This window comes from Lampris incognitus, chromosome 15 (genome assembly GCF_029633865.1).
Source record: "Lampris incognitus isolate fLamInc1 chromosome 15, fLamInc1.hap2, whole genome shotgun sequence".
Taxonomy (NCBI): Eukaryota; Metazoa; Chordata; class Actinopteri; order Lampriformes; family Lampridae; genus Lampris; species Lampris incognitus.
In genome coordinates this window covers 23,746,429-23,765,165 of record NC_079225.1, presented here as the reverse complement: position 1 = coordinate 23,765,165, position 18,737 = coordinate 23,746,429, and the positions used below count along the sequence as shown (strand labels likewise).

The 18,737-nt window shown below is 41.3% G+C and overlaps 1 protein-coding gene across 1 annotated transcript in view; it reads left to right on the top strand.

Annotated features, from left to right (window-relative positions):
* The first annotated feature begins 8,998 nt into the window (after positions 1–8,998).
* znf513a (zinc finger protein 513a) overlaps positions 8,999–18,737 on the top strand; it is a 30,285-nt gene continuing 20,546 nt past the window's right edge. Inside the window, exon 1 of the mRNA XM_056294661.1 lies at positions 8,999–9,106. Within this exon, the coding sequence (XP_056150636.1) occupies positions 9,067–9,106 (40 nt within the window). The 5' untranslated portion in view covers positions 8,999–9,066. The remainder of the gene's footprint in view (positions 9,107–18,737) is intronic.

Below are 18,737 nucleotides of genomic sequence, written 5' to 3'. Positions count from 1 at the left end.
TTGTATTGTCATTTATTCATAGAAAATCTCCCACACATTAAGACCTCAAAGGATACAAGCAGCATGCATGCACATGTGCATGCACACGTCAGTCATTATGGATACACACATTTATACATGCACATATGCATACACAAACACACACATGCATACTGTAAATACATATACACACTCTGTGTTTTTAATTGGGATATGGTGGATTTATCTCTACACAGGGAGAGATAGAGAAGAGTAATTGGATGATGCAATTTGCTGCCTTGAGAATCAGTCAAGCTGGCATTGTGAGTGAGGCTACTTGTACAAATCGGTATGTTCACAACTTGGGGTTTGCTTTGCATTTTACTCATTGCTTTTACCCAAGACTGGAAAAAGCTCTCCATCGGCCCGACATCAGGCAGCATCTCTAAATTCAAACTCTACATTTAAGATGAGTAAAAGACTGTGAAGGACTTCAGGCAAACAATATGACTTTAGCATTATGCAGATTTCCTCAAACATATTGAGTAGAATGGCAGTTGGACAGGCAGCAAAGACAAACATAAAGTGAACACTCTACCCACATATGGCTTGGCCTTCGGTCATGCAATACACCTGAATGTCAAGGTGAGTCGCAGTTTGTTTAAACAAAAACACTTATACCGCAGTGACCTGAGCCAAATTTTAGAGATCAGGGCGTGTATTATGCAAGAGGGATTCAAGGACAATCAAGTAGCTTCATCAAAGCTTTGTACCTCTGCAGCAATATTGCATTAAGGAGGTGTCAAGGTCCTTCATGCAGAGGCTGCATGTTCTCAATAGCCAATGGCAATGCTGCATGTTCCCACTTCAAGGCTGATCCTATGTAAGTGTAAACTATTGAATATCATTTGAGAATAAATTAAATAATGACAATCTGATCCCCAACGTTATTGTAATAAGTTCCCTACTTGACATCAGTGCACATCCAGACTTGGTTGAGCCATTCATACTCAGTAAAACTACCACTACTTCTTAGTGTGGCTTTTCTTCCGATCCCAAACTTCCTTTATCTGAAAGTAAAAGAAATATAAAAGCTTATATCTGAGCTCATATCGAGAAAAACACCAACAGTGACCAAAAAAAAGAAAGAATTCCCACCTGGGGAGTGATTTTCACCAACTAAATCAAATCTTCCTGATTCAATATAAAGAAGGGATGACTAAGATGAGAGAGAAGGAAGAGGGGACGGGAAGAGGAGATCTTGCTTTCTTTAGTTAATGTCTCTTCATGGAAAGCTCCAGGGAAAATACAGTACAGGGCGCGAGAGGGTCACAGATGCAGAAAGCGAGAGCACATCTTCTGTGTACAACTCAGTGGTTTTCATTTCATTAAAACGAGTCTGTTTGTTTGTTTGTGTGTGTGTGTGTGTATGTGTGTTTGCATGTGTGTGTGTAAGTACAGTGAACCATAACACACTCCCCATGCTCCTTTAAATACTAGTTCTTGCACTCTTTAGATGTGTCTTACTTCATCCCTTTTCGGGAGAAATATTGGCCACACAGCGAGGCCGATTATATAATTCATCCTATACCAGAGCTCACATTCTTCAGACGTCTGGAGGGATTATTGAGAATTAGCAGGGTAATAATACAAAGTCTACCCTAAAACATTCACTAAATGCCAGTGAAAATACACCCCCACTTTTGTTTTGCGGGGGGGTTGCAGCCTCCGTCAAAGTGCAGGTCTTGAGCGTAATATTTACTTAATTTCCTGGTTTAAAAAAAAAAATCACACATATGCGCAGGAAACACTGCAGTTTCAACATAGCATAGTTACCCTCGTGTGATCATCGTTGTCAAGCTGTTGCTGTTATGCTGCAGAGTTTGGCTGAGCAGAGCAACACCCGGCATTAAGGTGGCCCACTGAGAATAGGGGCACGTCAATGGGTGCCGAAGAGGGCCCCATGGGAGTTACCCTTTCTGGAAGCCAGATTTTCCTGAGGATAAGTAACATAGCCTGGTCCTGGTGAGAGTTGGGACCATGTTGAATATGCACAGAGTATATTGTATAAGATGTGTACCTCTGCGATGTTTCACCTATGACTTATCAGACCAAATACATGATTTTAACGATCCTATTTCCTCCTAATCCGTGATGTGCTTTTCATTGACAGACACACTAGCAATCAGCGGTCATCAATTTAGAGATTCCTAGGACTCTTTAGAAAGCCGGATGACTAATTAATCGCATTGTAATTAGGGATGTGATTGCTTCACAACATCACCCCGACACACTCATCAATGAGACACACTCAACATAAACAAGATGTCTCCACAGGGGTCACAGCCCCAGAGGAGGTTTCACTGTGGGGTTTGATGACACAGCAACATGTGCCAAACTCCCTCAATGTATGTACATCAGTGTGCATCCAATACACAAATCAGCAGTCTTTTTCATACCTATTTTTTTATTATTTCGGCGCTGAGATGTCCTTTGCACTTTCCTTACGAAAGTAGTCAACAACCTTTTCCCCCTTACAATCAGATACGACAACTTTACAGCAGTTGTGGCTAATATTTCATTCATTTCCAACAGGCGTAGACAGTCAGCTCCCTGTACAAACAACAGCACAACACAATGGTGCATGACAACAATCATAACAAATAAAGGCTTTGGAGGGACTACCGTGCTCTTACCTTTTAAATGCTTCAGCACGCTTAATCACAGCAATGTATGTCTGTCAACACATACTACACGTAAATATACAGCCATGTTTGCAGCTATGCATGCACACAACAACACATACTATGCACAAACAAAACATCTGTGAGGCGTCTTTTTTCCATTAAAAATTTGGCAGTAATACTGCACCATTTGGCCAACCCCCTAAATTTCAACAAGTCAATTTCAACAAGTGCCCATGCTTTATGTTGCCATAGTGCAACACAAAGACAAAAAATATATAACCTCACGCAAAATACACCAAACTTTAACAATCATTTGCTTCAGGTAGACAATAAAGGGGGACTAAAGCTCAATGTTATGAGATTTGATCTAACACACAAAAAGGCATGGTTAACCCCATGATCCTACCTTGGTGGATATTATTCCAAATCTGAACACTTTGTAGTGTCAACACCACCCTCTCCCAAAAAGAAAAAGAAAAGTGATCAGAAAACAGCAAATCGTCTGTTAGCTCTGAAATTAAACTTTCATTGCATACAGAAATCTTGACTAGACGTTGTTATACGTTTACACATTTCAAACTGACATAAAAGAGACAATATAGGCTATAAAAATGTGGGACTTTCTTAAATTGATGCAAATATGTGCACGTTTAAAGCCATCTGTACTACAGACAGTTTTATTACACAAAGAGCCCCATAGCAAGCTGAGGCTCCTACTTCCTTGGACCCCCAGCGGAACCCTGTTATACCCGCACATGGACATGTCTCGGCAAACTGAGGATGTGACACTTGTTGGGAACGAGCTGTTGCCATGCAGTTAGCTGACCGAAGGTCAGCTTTCAGCCTCATGTCCATTTGTCTACCTTGGGGAGGACCGCGATGATACACCCTATTAAATATCTCTCCTCTGGACAGTGGCCCACATCAGCAATGCGGGTTTCCGAGACTTGACACACACCTCTAATGTCCCGCGGCACCACTGACCATTACGCGCACCATAACGCGTGTAGGCCCATTACGAGGCATTATTCTGCGTAACGCACGCAACGCCGGCATCATGTCACGAAATGGCCAAATACGCGGCGCGAAAACTGTATTTTGACAAGAGTTGCATGCATGAATAAAAAAAAAAAAAAAAAAACTTTAGGCATAATCATGAGGGGATTCGTCGATGGTGGTGGTGTCGCGCTGTTTGTAGCCTGAGTAATAAAAAGAAAAGAAAAGAAATAAAGAAATCATACATCAACTTCAATTATGCAAGGGGAGGGAGGGGGGGGTGGGGTGGGGTGGGGGTGGATCTGCCCAGGGCATCAGTGTAGGCTATTGCAGGGAGTGGCAAGGTTATTAGGCTAGGCATTTGCACTCGTTTCTATCTCAACCCCCCCCCCCCGTGCAGACTGATAGCGACGCACAATAACGAAGAAGCGGCGTCTAAGAGGAGCATCAACGTGCGAGCTGCGGATAAGATTTAAAAAAACAAAAACAACGCAAAATAATGTGTATTACGTAAGCGGTGTCTTACCTTTTCTCTCTAGCGCATTCTCTTTGCGCGGTTGAATCAACAACTGACTCCTCCCATTCAGGACCAAAAGAGTAAGCACAGAAGCCCCCCAACGCTACCCGAAATAAAACATATCTGACCGTCCCCAAAAAAAGAGAGCCTCGGATGGCGAGGTACTGGTAGGATGGCACCGTGTGCGTGACGTTGGGTGAGAGGAGATTCCCGCTGAAGTGCTTCCCTGCGTTGCAGTGTGATGGCCCAGGCTTTGCAGCGGCCTGAGGGAGGCACACTGCAGTGACATGGACCAATAGGATGACGCATAGATGAGAGATAGTCGATTCATAAATACCCCCGGCCCCGATTTCAATAAAGATACGTTCAAGAGACGCATTTTTTCTGCCAGGTGAAAACTCGCACGTAGCGTATAGAGAGCACCCATACCTACACACGGATCGCGTTAGGCTTTATTTGCACACGGGGAAACCTATTAAGACCTCCGTGTCGTTTACAAAGGTGGTCTGCTCACACGTATTTTCCGAATAAAAAGCAACAACGATGAAAGGAGATACGGAAAATCTGCATGATTAGCATGTAATTACACATAATCCACTCGTAAATACATATATATGTATATATAAAGAAACAAATGGACAACAAAAAAAACATGCAAAATAAGCACAATTTTCTACAAGCAAACTACTTTAGGTTCAAATGCTCTAGTTTTGCCTCTGTATTAGTTTGGGGGATTTCAATCAATTTTGTGAGCGTGTGGGTTAAGATGTTCTTCATGCTACTTTCCAAAGGTTTAATCACAATTAGACATTTATACAGTCTAAGGCAGTATCCCCCCTGTGAGTGAAACCTCAAATTTTAGCACATTTTGTTTGATTAACCTTCAGTTCAGATCAGACCCGCATCAAAAATGAATTCAAGCAAGTAATTTCCTAAATTCTTAAATGTGACTGATCACAATGAGCCTATACGACAAAAATGCTCTGAGTTGAAACAAAAAGATCCCGTGAAACAAAAACGTGGCAATTCAATTCAATAGCATTACCACGCGCGCGCGCGCGCGCGCGGGATTAACAGTACAACAATGCAACAAAAAAAATCCCATTTAAATGATTATTCTTTTTTTATTATTCGTGGACTCAATGACAAGCTACATTTAGTATGATTTGTTCTAAATCCACTATTAAAAGGCATAGTGACGACCAAGCAGTCTCTAAAACCAAATTGTATCCCCCCCTTGATAGTGGAGCGGTAGTGGTGCTCAAGCAGTTACTTGTGTATTTGAAACCCAGTCAAAATGAATGACAAAAGGGACCGCAGAAAGCAGCACGCTTTAATTCCAGAGAATTAAGTCATTTATGGATTTTATTCACGTTTACGTAGAATAAACTACAACTTCCACAATGCAGTTAGACAGTAACCGGAAATTATTTTCGGATACGGAAACGCATGTTAAGCGGAAGAGAATGTATACAATGGTAATCAGCAAATCAATTAAGTTATGAAAAACCACACTAATTGCCTTTCTTTGTCACCGAGGCTCGTAAAGAAATGGCGGCTCTCTCGACACTTATCATTCGATCAAGTATGTCTGTCATCTAATGACGCGTCTACCGACGGAAAACATCGCAACCGAAAGGAATATTTTCGCACTCGAGGTAAGTTAGCTTGGTGGCAGCTTAGGTTAACGTTAGCTTTTCGGCTAACGTAGCATTTGTTTCAAACGGTTAGCAAAGGCTAACATTAGCAAATAATGGCATTTGCCAGTTGCCACACCAAAAGGCGAACGTGAGCTGATGAGGACCCCTTTGGACTACATACTCGGTTTGGCAGCGGAGCCTTTGTAAGCGCTGCTGACAATGTTATGTTTTTGTCAAGGATCACTTGACATTTGCCCTGTGTCATCCATAATATATTCCCCCTGGGAAATGGCTTAATTCAGTGCTGTGCTTATTTTCAGATTGCTGGCTCAAATGCCAAAGGTAATCTATCAATCAGCCCTTGGACTATTCATATTTCTGCGTTTTATTGTGTTCAAATCCAGGCAACGCTAGTCTGTTGAAATGATTTGCTTCTTTGTCTGATCGAATCCGAGTCATTCCATTCAGTTGTCTGCAAATACATTAACACTTCCTTGAAGTTAACAATGCACATCCTAGATACCATCACAGTATCAGCCTGGGCTGAAGCTGATTTTGGGACTGTTAGTCTTATTTGTGGTTCCCTGTAAGTGTGCTCCTGTGTTGTTTGACAATGCTGTAAATATTGACTACAAAGACATGCAGATGGGCTTTGTTGGCGCTTACATTTAGAGTACTATAAATATTTAGGTATTTGGATTAATTTAAGTTTTAGGCACACACTATAACAACCAAAAACTGGGGATGCAGCTTGGCTTTTTTATAAACGTACAGCTTTTCTCAATGTTTTGTTGATGGAACATTACAGAGGCAGCATTTCTTCCAGTTTTAAATCATGGTGATCTGGACTAATCTATATACATAAAGTGGTCCTCACCCTTAAACCCCTAAATCACCACCCCATGACATATGATAGTGTCTACTATTTAGCGCTCAGAATGACTGCTGGAAATACTTATGGTCTCTGTGTCATTTTTAGGAGAAAGTGGGGTTATCTTTGTGGATGTGTGAATAATTCAGCCCGTCTCCCAAAATGATCATATCACGCGTAACTTACTGACCAAAAAAATTGTAACATATTAAATCCACTTTCAAGACAGTACAGTGCATTCCTGGAGCTAAGCAAAGTATACTCTGTAGCTTAAAAGGCCATACAAGTTCAAGTCAGTTTTCACTTTATTGTCATATACATATAAAAAATACCATGTACCTTCAAATGAAATGAAGTGCATGTGCCCTGGCTCTCTCCACCCTTATATACATGCAAGGAAATGATAACAAAAACAATGAATAAGAAATTAGAAATCCCACAAAATAATATACCACTGAAGTTATGTAAGGCGCCTACTGTTCATTACTCTGACCGTCTGGGGGTAAAAACTGTCTTTGAGGTGGCTGATCCAAGCTCTGATGCTCTGTAAGCATTGTCCTGAGGAAAGGAGGGAGAACAGACCATGTGGTGGGTGGCTGCCGGCCTCCATGATACTTAGGGCCTTCCTTCTGCAGCAGGTGGTGTAAATGTCTTGAAGCTGTGGCATTGCTGGTCCTGGCTCTTGCAGCTAGAAAAGCGCTATAAATGCAACTTGATTGATTGATTGAAGCCGTTGTACTATCCTTCTTCCTACCAGTGTTTTTGCATGTTTTGGCCCATTTATTATGAATCTCTTTTTAAATTTACTTCAGTCACGTGTACTTTAAAATACTTATGACCATTTTCCAAAGGCTAGGAAGGCTAGGACAGGCTAGGAATACTTAGCCTGTCTCGAGCACCTTTCAAGTCTGCAAGATGATCATCATCTCATGCTGAAATGAATAGAAACCCTGGAAAGTAGGAAAAACAAATTCAAAAATCTAAAACTACAGCATGGTTTTGAAAATGGTCAAAAGTAAAGTATACCTGATTTGCAATAATTTGAGTAAAACATGCAGAAACACCGGTGTGTTCTTTTACTGGTTTGATTGATAGGACTACTCGGAATTTAGTTAAAATTAATGATGTTCTTTAAGTAAGTGTTTTAATTGCTCTTTCCTTTTCGTTTTTTCAAACTAATTATCTCAGTATTTAAGTAAAATTTAGATAATGATCAAGTGGGGGAAAAAAGTGCAAAACGTTCTTAAAAAAAATCACTGCAGACCCATCACACCCTGGTCCAACTCCATCCTTCTAGTAGATGCTACAAAGCACTGTACCCCAAAACAACCACGGGCTGTCATTCAAATTAATGCTTAAATCCAACCATGTATACTGTACATTGTACGTATACTGGTACAATCTGTCATGTCCATCTATCTTGCCTCTTATTTTGTCTGTCTATATTCGTCGTGTATTCTCCTTAGAATACACGACACATTATTCTTCAGAGATATACACATGTTAAGTAAACTGAGAGAGCCATGAAACCGGAGTCAAAATCCATGTATGTGCAAACCTACATGGCCAATAAACATGATTCTGAAAATAAAAGTATACATATTTCCTCCTAAAACACTTAACCTCGGTATATTTAGCATTCATCTTTTTGTTTATAATAGAGCTAGACTATATCCAAAGGAGTTGAATCAAGTGCAACTGGACTTGGTATATATCCGTGAAGACGTTTCGCCTCTCATCCAAGAGGCTTCCTCAGTTTGTGCCTTTCTGACTAGACCAAGCTAGTCTGACTGGCTGGTGATGAGACTCAGAATTTATCCTCTTTGGAGTCGTTGTCAGAGCTATAGATGTCCATGGCTCTTTGTGTCCCGATGTTCACGAAACATCGGAACATCTCATCACCAGCCAGTCAGACTAGCTTGGTCTAGTCAGAAAGGCATGAACTGAGGAAGCCTCTTGGATGAGAGGCGAAACGTCTTCACGGATATATACCAAGTCCAGTTGCACTTGATTCAACTCCTTTGGATAACCATGACCTGGATGAATGAGAACATTCACAGACAGCTAGACTATATATTGATATTCTACCAATATTATATTGATGGAATTTATCAGGGTTCAGGCAAACTTGTGTTATTGTACAAGAACTACAAATTATTGTAAATTATTATAAACTAATAAAAGCTATTCCATCCTGCCAGCTTGCTGTTTAGGGTTTGATAAAACTGCCTCAAACAATCAATGCTTTTATCGTGACGCAATTCCCAAGGTAAATCTGCTCTTTGTCTTTCATTTTTTAGAAATATTGAAGATAACGTTCCTGTGAAATTAGAATGAGCTGATGGTTGTGGGACTCTTCAAGGAAAGGTTGCAAAAGAGAGAGAGGCTGTGCGGAAGATGCCAAGAAAAAAACAACAGAATCCGCAGCCTGTCAAGTGTAAGTGTTTTAAGATCATGTCAAAGTTGTAATTACAGTTCAGGTTAGCCTTACATTTGGAAATCATTACCCTTTCTTCTGATAACAGACCTATGGGCATGAGATATAAGTAGCTTTGCACTCTTGACCACCAGATATTTCTCCCTAAGGACATAAGGTGTTATCACATCAAACATCCCGTAGTAGCTGCAAAAATCTCACTGTCCTGTAACTTACTTTGGTATATATAAAGTGTGCTAAGAAAAAGCAATTATTGAAGGAGCTTCCATAATCTCCAGGATCACATGAATATGAAGACTACTTTTGAATGTTGTTTACTTCTTTGAGCTTGCAAATGTAATAGACAGCTTCATGATTTGTCACACCACTATGAAATGGTTGTTTTCATATAAAGCTCAGGCCTACGGGAGATGCGGACTGTTACTCGTGTATTTGCTACGGATGGCATGTATTCTAACAAAGTCTTTATGTTTCTTTCATGGTAAGTCCCTATCCAGCATCAAATCCTCATCATGTGATCTGGGTCAACTGGTGTCATTCATGCCTGCAAGGAATAAATGTTCTGCCTGGGGCAAGTCACTACCTAATGGTCTCAATCCCTTGAAATGAAAAATGAATTTTCATTTTTGCATAGCGCTTTTATCTGCATCTAATTTACATCTGTTTAACACCCATTAACATTTTGTTTTACAAATTTCAGTAAGTGCAATTATGTCAGTCAATGCACAACCTAGTAAAATGGTCAATTGCTTATCACTTTCAGCAGTACATTGGATTATTCCAACAGCTTTTGACAATATGTACTAAGGATACTACCTTGTAATGACGTATTAGCCCTAAACCCAAGGTTTATTGTATAATAGGTTAGGAGGCATCGCAAGTGGGGAAATATGAGAATAAGTCTTAAGCTCAGATTCACAGCCAGATCTTTAAAGATGATATAGTTTATAGATTTTATTCTTTAGAAGTCATTGTCTGGATTTGTATCTCAGTGTTAATGTAAACATTATTGTTTTCTGCTGATTTCAGCATTGGCACAAATTACTAAGTGTCAAGCATAGTGTTGCATACATGTAAATTAAGTGCAGACAAAAGTGGTAACAAATATGAAAAGAAATATTTCATCTCATTGGGCTTTTAACAGTGTCCCTTTTTAAGTAACTGTTAGATTTTAAAGGTGAGCTTACTGTTGTGCAACTGTAACACAAGGCTTTAAATTTCTAAAGATATGTGTTGAAAGTGACAGGGTTTTTGTCCCCTCTCAGTGATACTGTATTTTTTGCTCGGAGCTAGGGCTGAACAATATGTTGTTCCAAAATTGACAACCCAATATACACATATGCAATAGTCATATTGCAAAGGATGCAGTGTAAGGCAAACTGGGCCCATGTGTCATGTTAGGCTTAAACTAACTGCGTGAAAGAAAACGAAATCTAGAAAGATCCGCTTTTTTATGGCTACTCCTGAGGAAAAATTATTCTAGCACATCTGGCAAATAATATCATTTACTCTGACTTAATGACTCATTAGACAGCTGCCTTATTTCCCTCTCTAAAATCATCCAGATCGTTGAAATAGCAATAAAGCCTCTGCAAATGCTTTGTTGCAACTGTTGACGTTTTAAGAAGTGAGAATATATATGCAGAACATGTGTCATGCAGCCCGTGTGCAACGTGCAGCACCAGTGCATGTCATTGAGGCTTTTCTCCATATTCCTGTACATTCCACAGAAGAAAAAGCATCCTTGGAGACCAAAGCCCAGCAGTGGAGGAGGAGGAGGAAAAAGTGAAAGGGAGCACTAGTGGCAACACCTATGTCAATGATGAGCAAGGATCAAGAAAGGAAAAGAAGGGAAAGTGAAGTACAAAGAGGGAAACAGAGTGAGGAAGGTGAAAGTCGAAGTGAGAACATTGAAAAACAAAGTACTTACAGCTAGGTGAATGTAGAGGACATAGAGGAACAATATAAAAACTACAAGGAAATTAGCTGTAAGAGACATGTAATGAATGCTTTAATTGTGACTCTGGCATAAGGTAGCTACAGGAAACCTTATGTGGTGCATTGTATGGGGTAGGGGACCCAGTAGCATAACTTTTCATGAGGCCCAGAAATCCTAGAAGCACCCCTAATGGAAGGCCTCACTTTGCCATCTGTATTTGATAGTTATAAAATATATCTCATAAGGCGGTGTTGCTGCAAAAACCTAGATGTAGGGTCCCGTATATCATCAAAGCCTTTTGCACAACGACATTCATTTATCTTTAAAGAAATTAGTCAAGTTGACAGTTAGTAAAGCTGTTCTCTTGTCAGCAAATTCTAGGTGCCTGGTATAATTTTAAGAATGCCATTATCGTTAGACACCAGATTGTCCACTAGATGGTAGCACTAAACCATAAGAACTTGGAGACATTCCAGTTGCGCATTCTGTCCTTGAATATGTCACTTAAATGCTTTTCCTGAGAAGTGACAGCTGGGTTTCAAGGGTATTGATTTCCATTAAGTCTGAAAGTGCAGTTAGAATTTCAGGCATCGTTAGTGGTAACTGCAGGAGACCACATCTGTCATTAATTTGTTTTTATTTAACTTTGGGCGTGAAGGACAATAGACAAACATATCTTCCCAGGCGGATCACATTTTTCTTACTGCAAAATGGGAGCGAAGGCATTTTGTATAGGTTTGACTTTTCATAAAAAAGTTAGAATTGTGATTTAGCTACTCACATATTTGGTTAATCATTTACTCAATGGTGAATGAAATAAGATTACTTAGGTATTTTTCCTCATTTGTTAACTGAAATGGTCCATTAAGTTTAGATATTCAAAGCTACAATCCTGAAGAGTTAGAATAAAAAAAAGTCCATTTTGATATTTCCTGTAAACTACTAATAAGACACGTTAGTCCCTAGCTAACGGGTCCGACCCTTTAGCCGAGCGGTTAGTGATGTCGCCTTGTGGTGCAGTACACCCCGTATCGAATCCCGCACCGGGCAAGAAAATAACCGGTTACATTTCCTTTTGCTGGAATATTTCAAACAGCTAATCTCCACTAATACCAAAATCATGATCATTTTCATAGTTATTCATTTTGATTCTTTTTTGTTTTTGTTTTTTTTGTTTTGTTTTTTGGATTTCCCCCCCTTTTTCTCCCCAATTGTACCCGGCCAATTACCCCACTCTTCCGAGCCATCCCGGTCGCTGCCCCACCCCCTCTGCCGATCTGGGTAAGGTTGCAGACTACCACATGCCTCCTCTGATACATGTGGAGTTGGCAGCTGCTTCTTTTCACCTGACAGTGAGGAGTTTCACTGGGGAGACGTAGCTTGGGAGGATCACACTATTACTCCCAGTCCCCCCCCGAACAGGCGCCCCGACCGGCCGACCAGAGGAGGTGCTAGTGCAGCGACCAGGACACATACCCACATCTAGCTTCCCACCTGCAGACACGGCCAATTGTGTCTGTCGGGACGCCTAACCAAGCTGGAGGGAACAGGGGGATTCAAACTAGCGATCCCCGTGTTGGTAGGCAACGGAATAGACTGCTCCGCTACCTGGACACCCCATTCATTTTGATTCTTACTGTAAAATAGATGTTCCTGGGAAAAATTATACATTGTACATCATTTTATTTATTCACGCTAGCAGCCAAAGGTGTAGAATTAAGGCAGGAAGTGATGGGGTGAACAAGTGATGAGCATCTACTAATAAGCAGATATAGTAGGCAAAGCTTATGGAAGACCTTTACCAATGGATATTGTACATTAACAGCTAAAACTCAAGTTCATTCATGTTTAGTATTATTTATTCATTCATAGGTTTGTTCAGCGGTGGGGAAGGTTTCAGTTTGACATTTTCCGGTAAAACGTGACAGTCTTCAGGCAATTAGCAAAAAAGACAAATCACTGAAACAAACATCTTCTTCATAAGTAATATAACCATGTCATTTATAGCACATTGTGCCCCCAGGTGCTGTATTTCATCATGTAGATTGCACAAATGGCTTTTCTACTTAGCCTACCAATATAAGCATACCTTTTAACCATTTAACAATCATCCCATTACAATTAAGCTACATCTACCAAGTTTGAATATCATAATGATCCTTATATTGTGATAATTTACTAATATTTCCCAGTGCGCGCACATGCACACACACACACACACACACCACGAGCGTTACTATGCTATACTGCCTGAAGAAACTGAAATGGATAGATGGATTGGTTGATAGAGGGATTTATAGAATCATAGTGATTGATAGATTGATAGAGGCTTGGCTGTAATTTCCACTGGGGATGGGGGAGGACATGCCCCTCTTTTTCAAAATCCCATTTGTGCCCCCCCCCCACTTTCAAAAAAATCTTTTTTACATTTTTTTTTAACTGCAAAAATTATGTTTAATATGCTACTGTTTGACCAGCCCTCCGATTCTGGCCGAGAATGTGACTTTAGCTGCTGAGGCCCTGATATACTCAAAAAATGTTCCATGGACGAGTAGCGGATATGGACAGCCTGCCTATGCAGTTCTATAGTACATTTTGGTGTCTGTGGACTGAGACGTGTTCCACGCACGCGCACTTGAAAAATTGCTCGATGAATGAGCAAGTGGCAATTAATAAAAATGAAATGCCATCAGCAGCAGTTAAGTTTAATGTCTTCCTTTGGAGAGAGGATGAAAAGAAAGAAGGAAATGTGAGTTGGCTGATTAGAAGGTGTCATGGCAGTTATTTAATTCCACTCTGACATGAAATGAGGAGCGAGACAAAAATCTCTTACAGTAGTGTCACACTTTAAGATAATATGTTCATGAGCATGATGCACAAGCCTAGATGCTTGGATGTGCACCGATCAGTACAGTCTTATAGGGCAGTTGTCTGTTCTTCCCCACCTTATCTCATGTCTTCCAGCTCTCATCCCACCAAGGCCATTTCTCCAATTACTGTGTACAGACTTGCTACACTCTTGAGTTTCCCATACATTCCTCTGCTATCAGCCAACAGTTAACAATAGGCCTTTATTTGTTCACATAGAGAAGATGCATTATAAGACTACCTTTGTTCTGTTACATATGAACTTTAAGCATCTAGCTAAGCAATGTAAAATAAGCTAAACATGTTATAGGTCATACATGGTAAAAGATTAAAAATAAGTAAACATCATATATGAATTGCTCTCACAGAAGGCTATTCAGTAATTTGGCCCAGGATACATTTTTATTTTTTTTAATATACTCTATTGATCCCTGTAGAAAAAAATTATGCTCTGTATTTAACCCATCCTAGCTGCATAGCTAGGAGCAGTGGGCAGCCGCCATGCAGCACCTGGGGACCAACTCCAGTTCGTCTTGCCATGCCTCGGTCAGGGGCACAGACTGGAGTAATAACCCTAACATGCATGTCTTTTTTGATGGTGGGGGAAACCCGAGCACCCGGATAAAACCCACCACAGACATGTAAACACTACACAGCGGACGACCTGGGATGACCCCCAAGGTTGAATAACCCCGGGGTTCGAACCCAGGACCTTCTTGCTGTGAGGCAACAGCATTAACCACTGTGCCACCGTGCCGCAAATCACAATTTCTGTCTAGATCTGTTGATGTTAGGCTAACATTGACTGAGCCAACATTGATAAACTCTTGCTAGGTAATGTTGTTATTATTACTAACGATGGCTGGCGAGTGAAATAGCCCATCACATATTTTCAAAGGGGGGGGGCGATTTGACAAAGTAAATATATAAGGTGGTCTGGCGGCCTGCCCAGGATGCCTCCCCGCCTGCCACCTAATGACTGCTGGGATAGGCTCCAGCATCCCCGCGACCCTGAGAGCAGGATAAGCAGTTTGGATAATGGATTTATGTAGGTAACTTGGAAATGATTCCACCTTAAACTGCAGCAAATATCTGTCAACGATGTATGAAAAGCAGTCTCTCTCCCGCTGCTAGTTTACTTTAACGTTAGACTCACACACCACGGGCTCAATAGGATAACTTGACTGCTTTCATATCAGCGATCAGATGAGGTGGAGGTGCCTATGAAAGACAGGGAGGGCGAGGCAGGGAGAAGCAGCACTGAGTTGCAGGTAGGTTATATGTGCTGTATAAAGGGTTAGGTGATGTATTCAGAACTCCCGCATAGCCGTCACATAGGCTATTGTCATTGATTTGTTAAATAACTAATCGATCAAACTGAAAGTGATCAGTCACATCATCATTGAGTTAATAGATAATGTTCTGACCAGTAATTTCTTTTACATTTCTTAATGAATTAAAAATACCACGACATTGTTATTAAATTATATTATCTTATCTATTTGATGTCTGGAAAGGCAATGACAAGTCCATTTAAAAACAATTGGCAGCCATTAACATATTTCTGGCAGAATTTAGCATGATGTCCAACTTAATTATTTCCCGGATTTTGTATCGGTTACCATAATTCCTAAATGTATGTAGAAATGCAGGAAATGGGATTCATATCGCAATTTTTTTGCTAGGGGAGGACCAGAGGAGGTGGTAGTGAAGCGACCAGGACACATACCCACATCCGGCTTCCCACCCACAGACACAGCCAGTTGTGTCTGTAGGGATGCCTAACCAAGCCGGAGGTAACATAGGGATTCGAACCGGCGATCCCTATTTTGGCAGGCAACAGAATAGACCGCCACGCCACCTGGATGCCCCGTTTTTAACTTTTACTTTAGACGATAAACCCCTCATGAAATGTTTGCGCAAACGTGTGTGTGTGTATTTGAGAGGGTGAATATTGATCCTGTCATAAAGAATAACTCAGTAACGTAACTGGTGAGCTTCAGAAGTAGCTGACTGTCAAGATTTTTGCATTCAAGTTGGGGTCTTTTCGCATTGAATAGAAGACCTGCATGACTTAAAAAGTCTCTCACATGCTGCAGATGCTGGGAGTCTTGTGTTGATCTGATTGACAACTTCTTGATTTGAGGAAAAGAATGCAAAAGATCCATACCTCCTGAGGTTGGACATGAAAGATATACTTATCCAGCTCTCCAGTCTGTGAGCTTCCTGATGTCATGGATGCAAAGAAGTCATGTTCAGTCAAGCCCTGTGGCAAAAAAATAAAAAGTGTTTTAATCTGGACATTCTTCTGTAATTTGCCAACTGATAATATAAGCCATGAAGTCTAACCTGTACATAGATTAGTAGTCTGTAAATCAAAGCCAAATGACTCCCTCTTGAATTGTTAGATACATTACCAGCATTTAAGATGCTCTCCTCTGTGGTACAGCATGTCCTGAATTTTGGTAGAAGAATAGCTGTGGCAATCAGCTCAGGCTCCTTCATGCTATCTCCAAAATGCCTCTGGATCCCCTGTTACAGGGCTTCAAGGAGTGGTCCACAGACTTTGCAAGTTGGCTCCAGCCTCTTCAGTGAAAATATGCCAATAACTACAATATGAAAAATGACAAATATCTAAGCTGATAATCGGTCAGGCCGATAATCGGTCGAGCCCTACTCCAAGCCATTGTTGTCATTTAAAATAGCACAGACATCTTGATACCAGGCAGCACCGTGGCACAGTGGTTAGCACGATCGCCTCACAGCAAGAAGGTCCTTGGTTTGAACCCCGGGATTGTCCAACCTTGGGGGTCATCCCAGGTCGTGTGGAGTTTGCATGAACTTCGACTGATACCGGTCTTCAAAATGATACATTTCTCATGGTAGAAATGAATCATAACATATTTGAAATATTAAGTCAGAGGACGACAGAAGAAGAAAATTGGTATCTGTTTGCGGTAAATCATCCATTTGAACCAGTTTGTAGAGCTTTTCTGTTACCTTGCCTGTGACCTTGACCGAAACACCTCTTGAATTCAGTCGGGTCCTTTTGAGACTATTGCCCACCATTACCAAGAAATGTCATTTACTGCAGCCATCTTTTTCTGTTGTTGACAAACGGACAGTAAACCAAACAGCACGGAAAAATGTATTTTTCAGGGTAAAATGTCATGGTTGGTGCACCTCCATAGTCGAATGGTTATAGCATTTACCACGTGGCCACAACGTCATTGCTTTGGATCCGGTCGGCGACCTTTGTTGCAAGTCATACCCCCCCCCCCCCATTTCTCTCGCTCTCTCCCATTGCCTGTCCACCTCCGCTGTTGCTAACCAATCTTCTTCTTCCAGCTTGCTCCCTGTTTCTCAGGGGTCACCACTGCAGATTTTATTGTTTCCATTCCAATAAAAGTGTAAAATACAAAAAAAAAAAAAAGGAAAATCTAAAAATGTCATGGAAATAGGCAACATGATGAAAAGTGTACAATGACTTATGGTACACTTTTCATCATGTTGCCTATTTCTCCGTGTTCAGAGAGAACCGATTGACGGGTATCCATCCATTGCTTCGCCTCCCCCGGCCAGACAGTACCATGGCAAGCCATTTTAGCTTTTTAATCTTTCTTTTTAATAACGTAAATCCAGCTTTAACTCATAGAAAGACCCATTCATAGATGTCAGAATTTTAATTGCAATTAGTTAAGATTACATTTTGCTTCGAGAAAATGCCAATCGTTCACAAATTCAATTTTAATGGTTAAAATGCCAGCTGTTGATATCGGAAATTCAGTTATTAGGAATCCACTTGTTTATGTCAAAGTGTCAGTTTTAACTATGGTTGGCTGTCGGCGCTGATAAATGAAAATAACGATAGCTTGTTGATTTTCATTTGCTGTCTTTGTTGAAGGTCCATGCCCATGTCAGTACAAGAAACGTCTACCTGCCAGTTCAAGAAACGCACCCCAATAGAAGACCCCCCTCCCCCCCCACGCGAGTTGAGGTTAGGGTTTGTTTTTTGTTTTTTTTATTTCATGCTGTCAACATACATAACAAAAGCAGACAACAGAATCAAATGAAGAATGGATAGAATATTGTAACAAGCATGAATGAGTAGACTTGCCAGCTGGTTGGCTCATGGGTTGGACCCTTTAGTCAACTGGTTAACATAATTGCCTGTGGTGTGGGAGACCCAGGTTCACATCCCATGTGCGGCAATTCCCATCTGCCCCCCGAAGTTGCTACATTGGTGTCAGAAATGGGATGGTGAGACCGTGAGGCCATCAGAAGCGCGTACGCCCAGAGGTGTGAGGGAGCTGGTATGCTGAAGCACGGGACACGCTTCCCGAAGGAAGGGGGTACTGTAACGAGCATGAATGAGTAGACTTGCTAGCCGGTTGAGTAATGGGCCGGACCCTTTAGTCGACTGGTTAACATAGTCACCCTTGGTGCAGGAGACCCGGGTTCGCGTCCCGGCTGCGGCAGTTCCTGGCTGCCCCCTGAATTTGCTACATTGGTGTCAGAAGTGGGATGGAGAGACCGTAAGGCCATGGGAAGCGTATGCGCCCAGAGGCGTGAGGGAGTTGGTATGCTGAAGTGTGGGGACGCACTTCCCAAAGGAGGGTGGTAGTGTAACGAGCATGAATAAGTAGACTTGCTAGCCGGTTGGCTAACGGGTCGGACCCTTTAGTCGACTGGTTAGCGTGGTCGTCTGTGGTCTAGGCTACCCGGGTTTAATTCCCGGCTGCGGCGGATTCCCGGCTGCCCCCTGAATTCGCTACATTCGAGTCAGAAGTGGGATGGTGAAACCGTGAGGCTATCGGAAGTGCA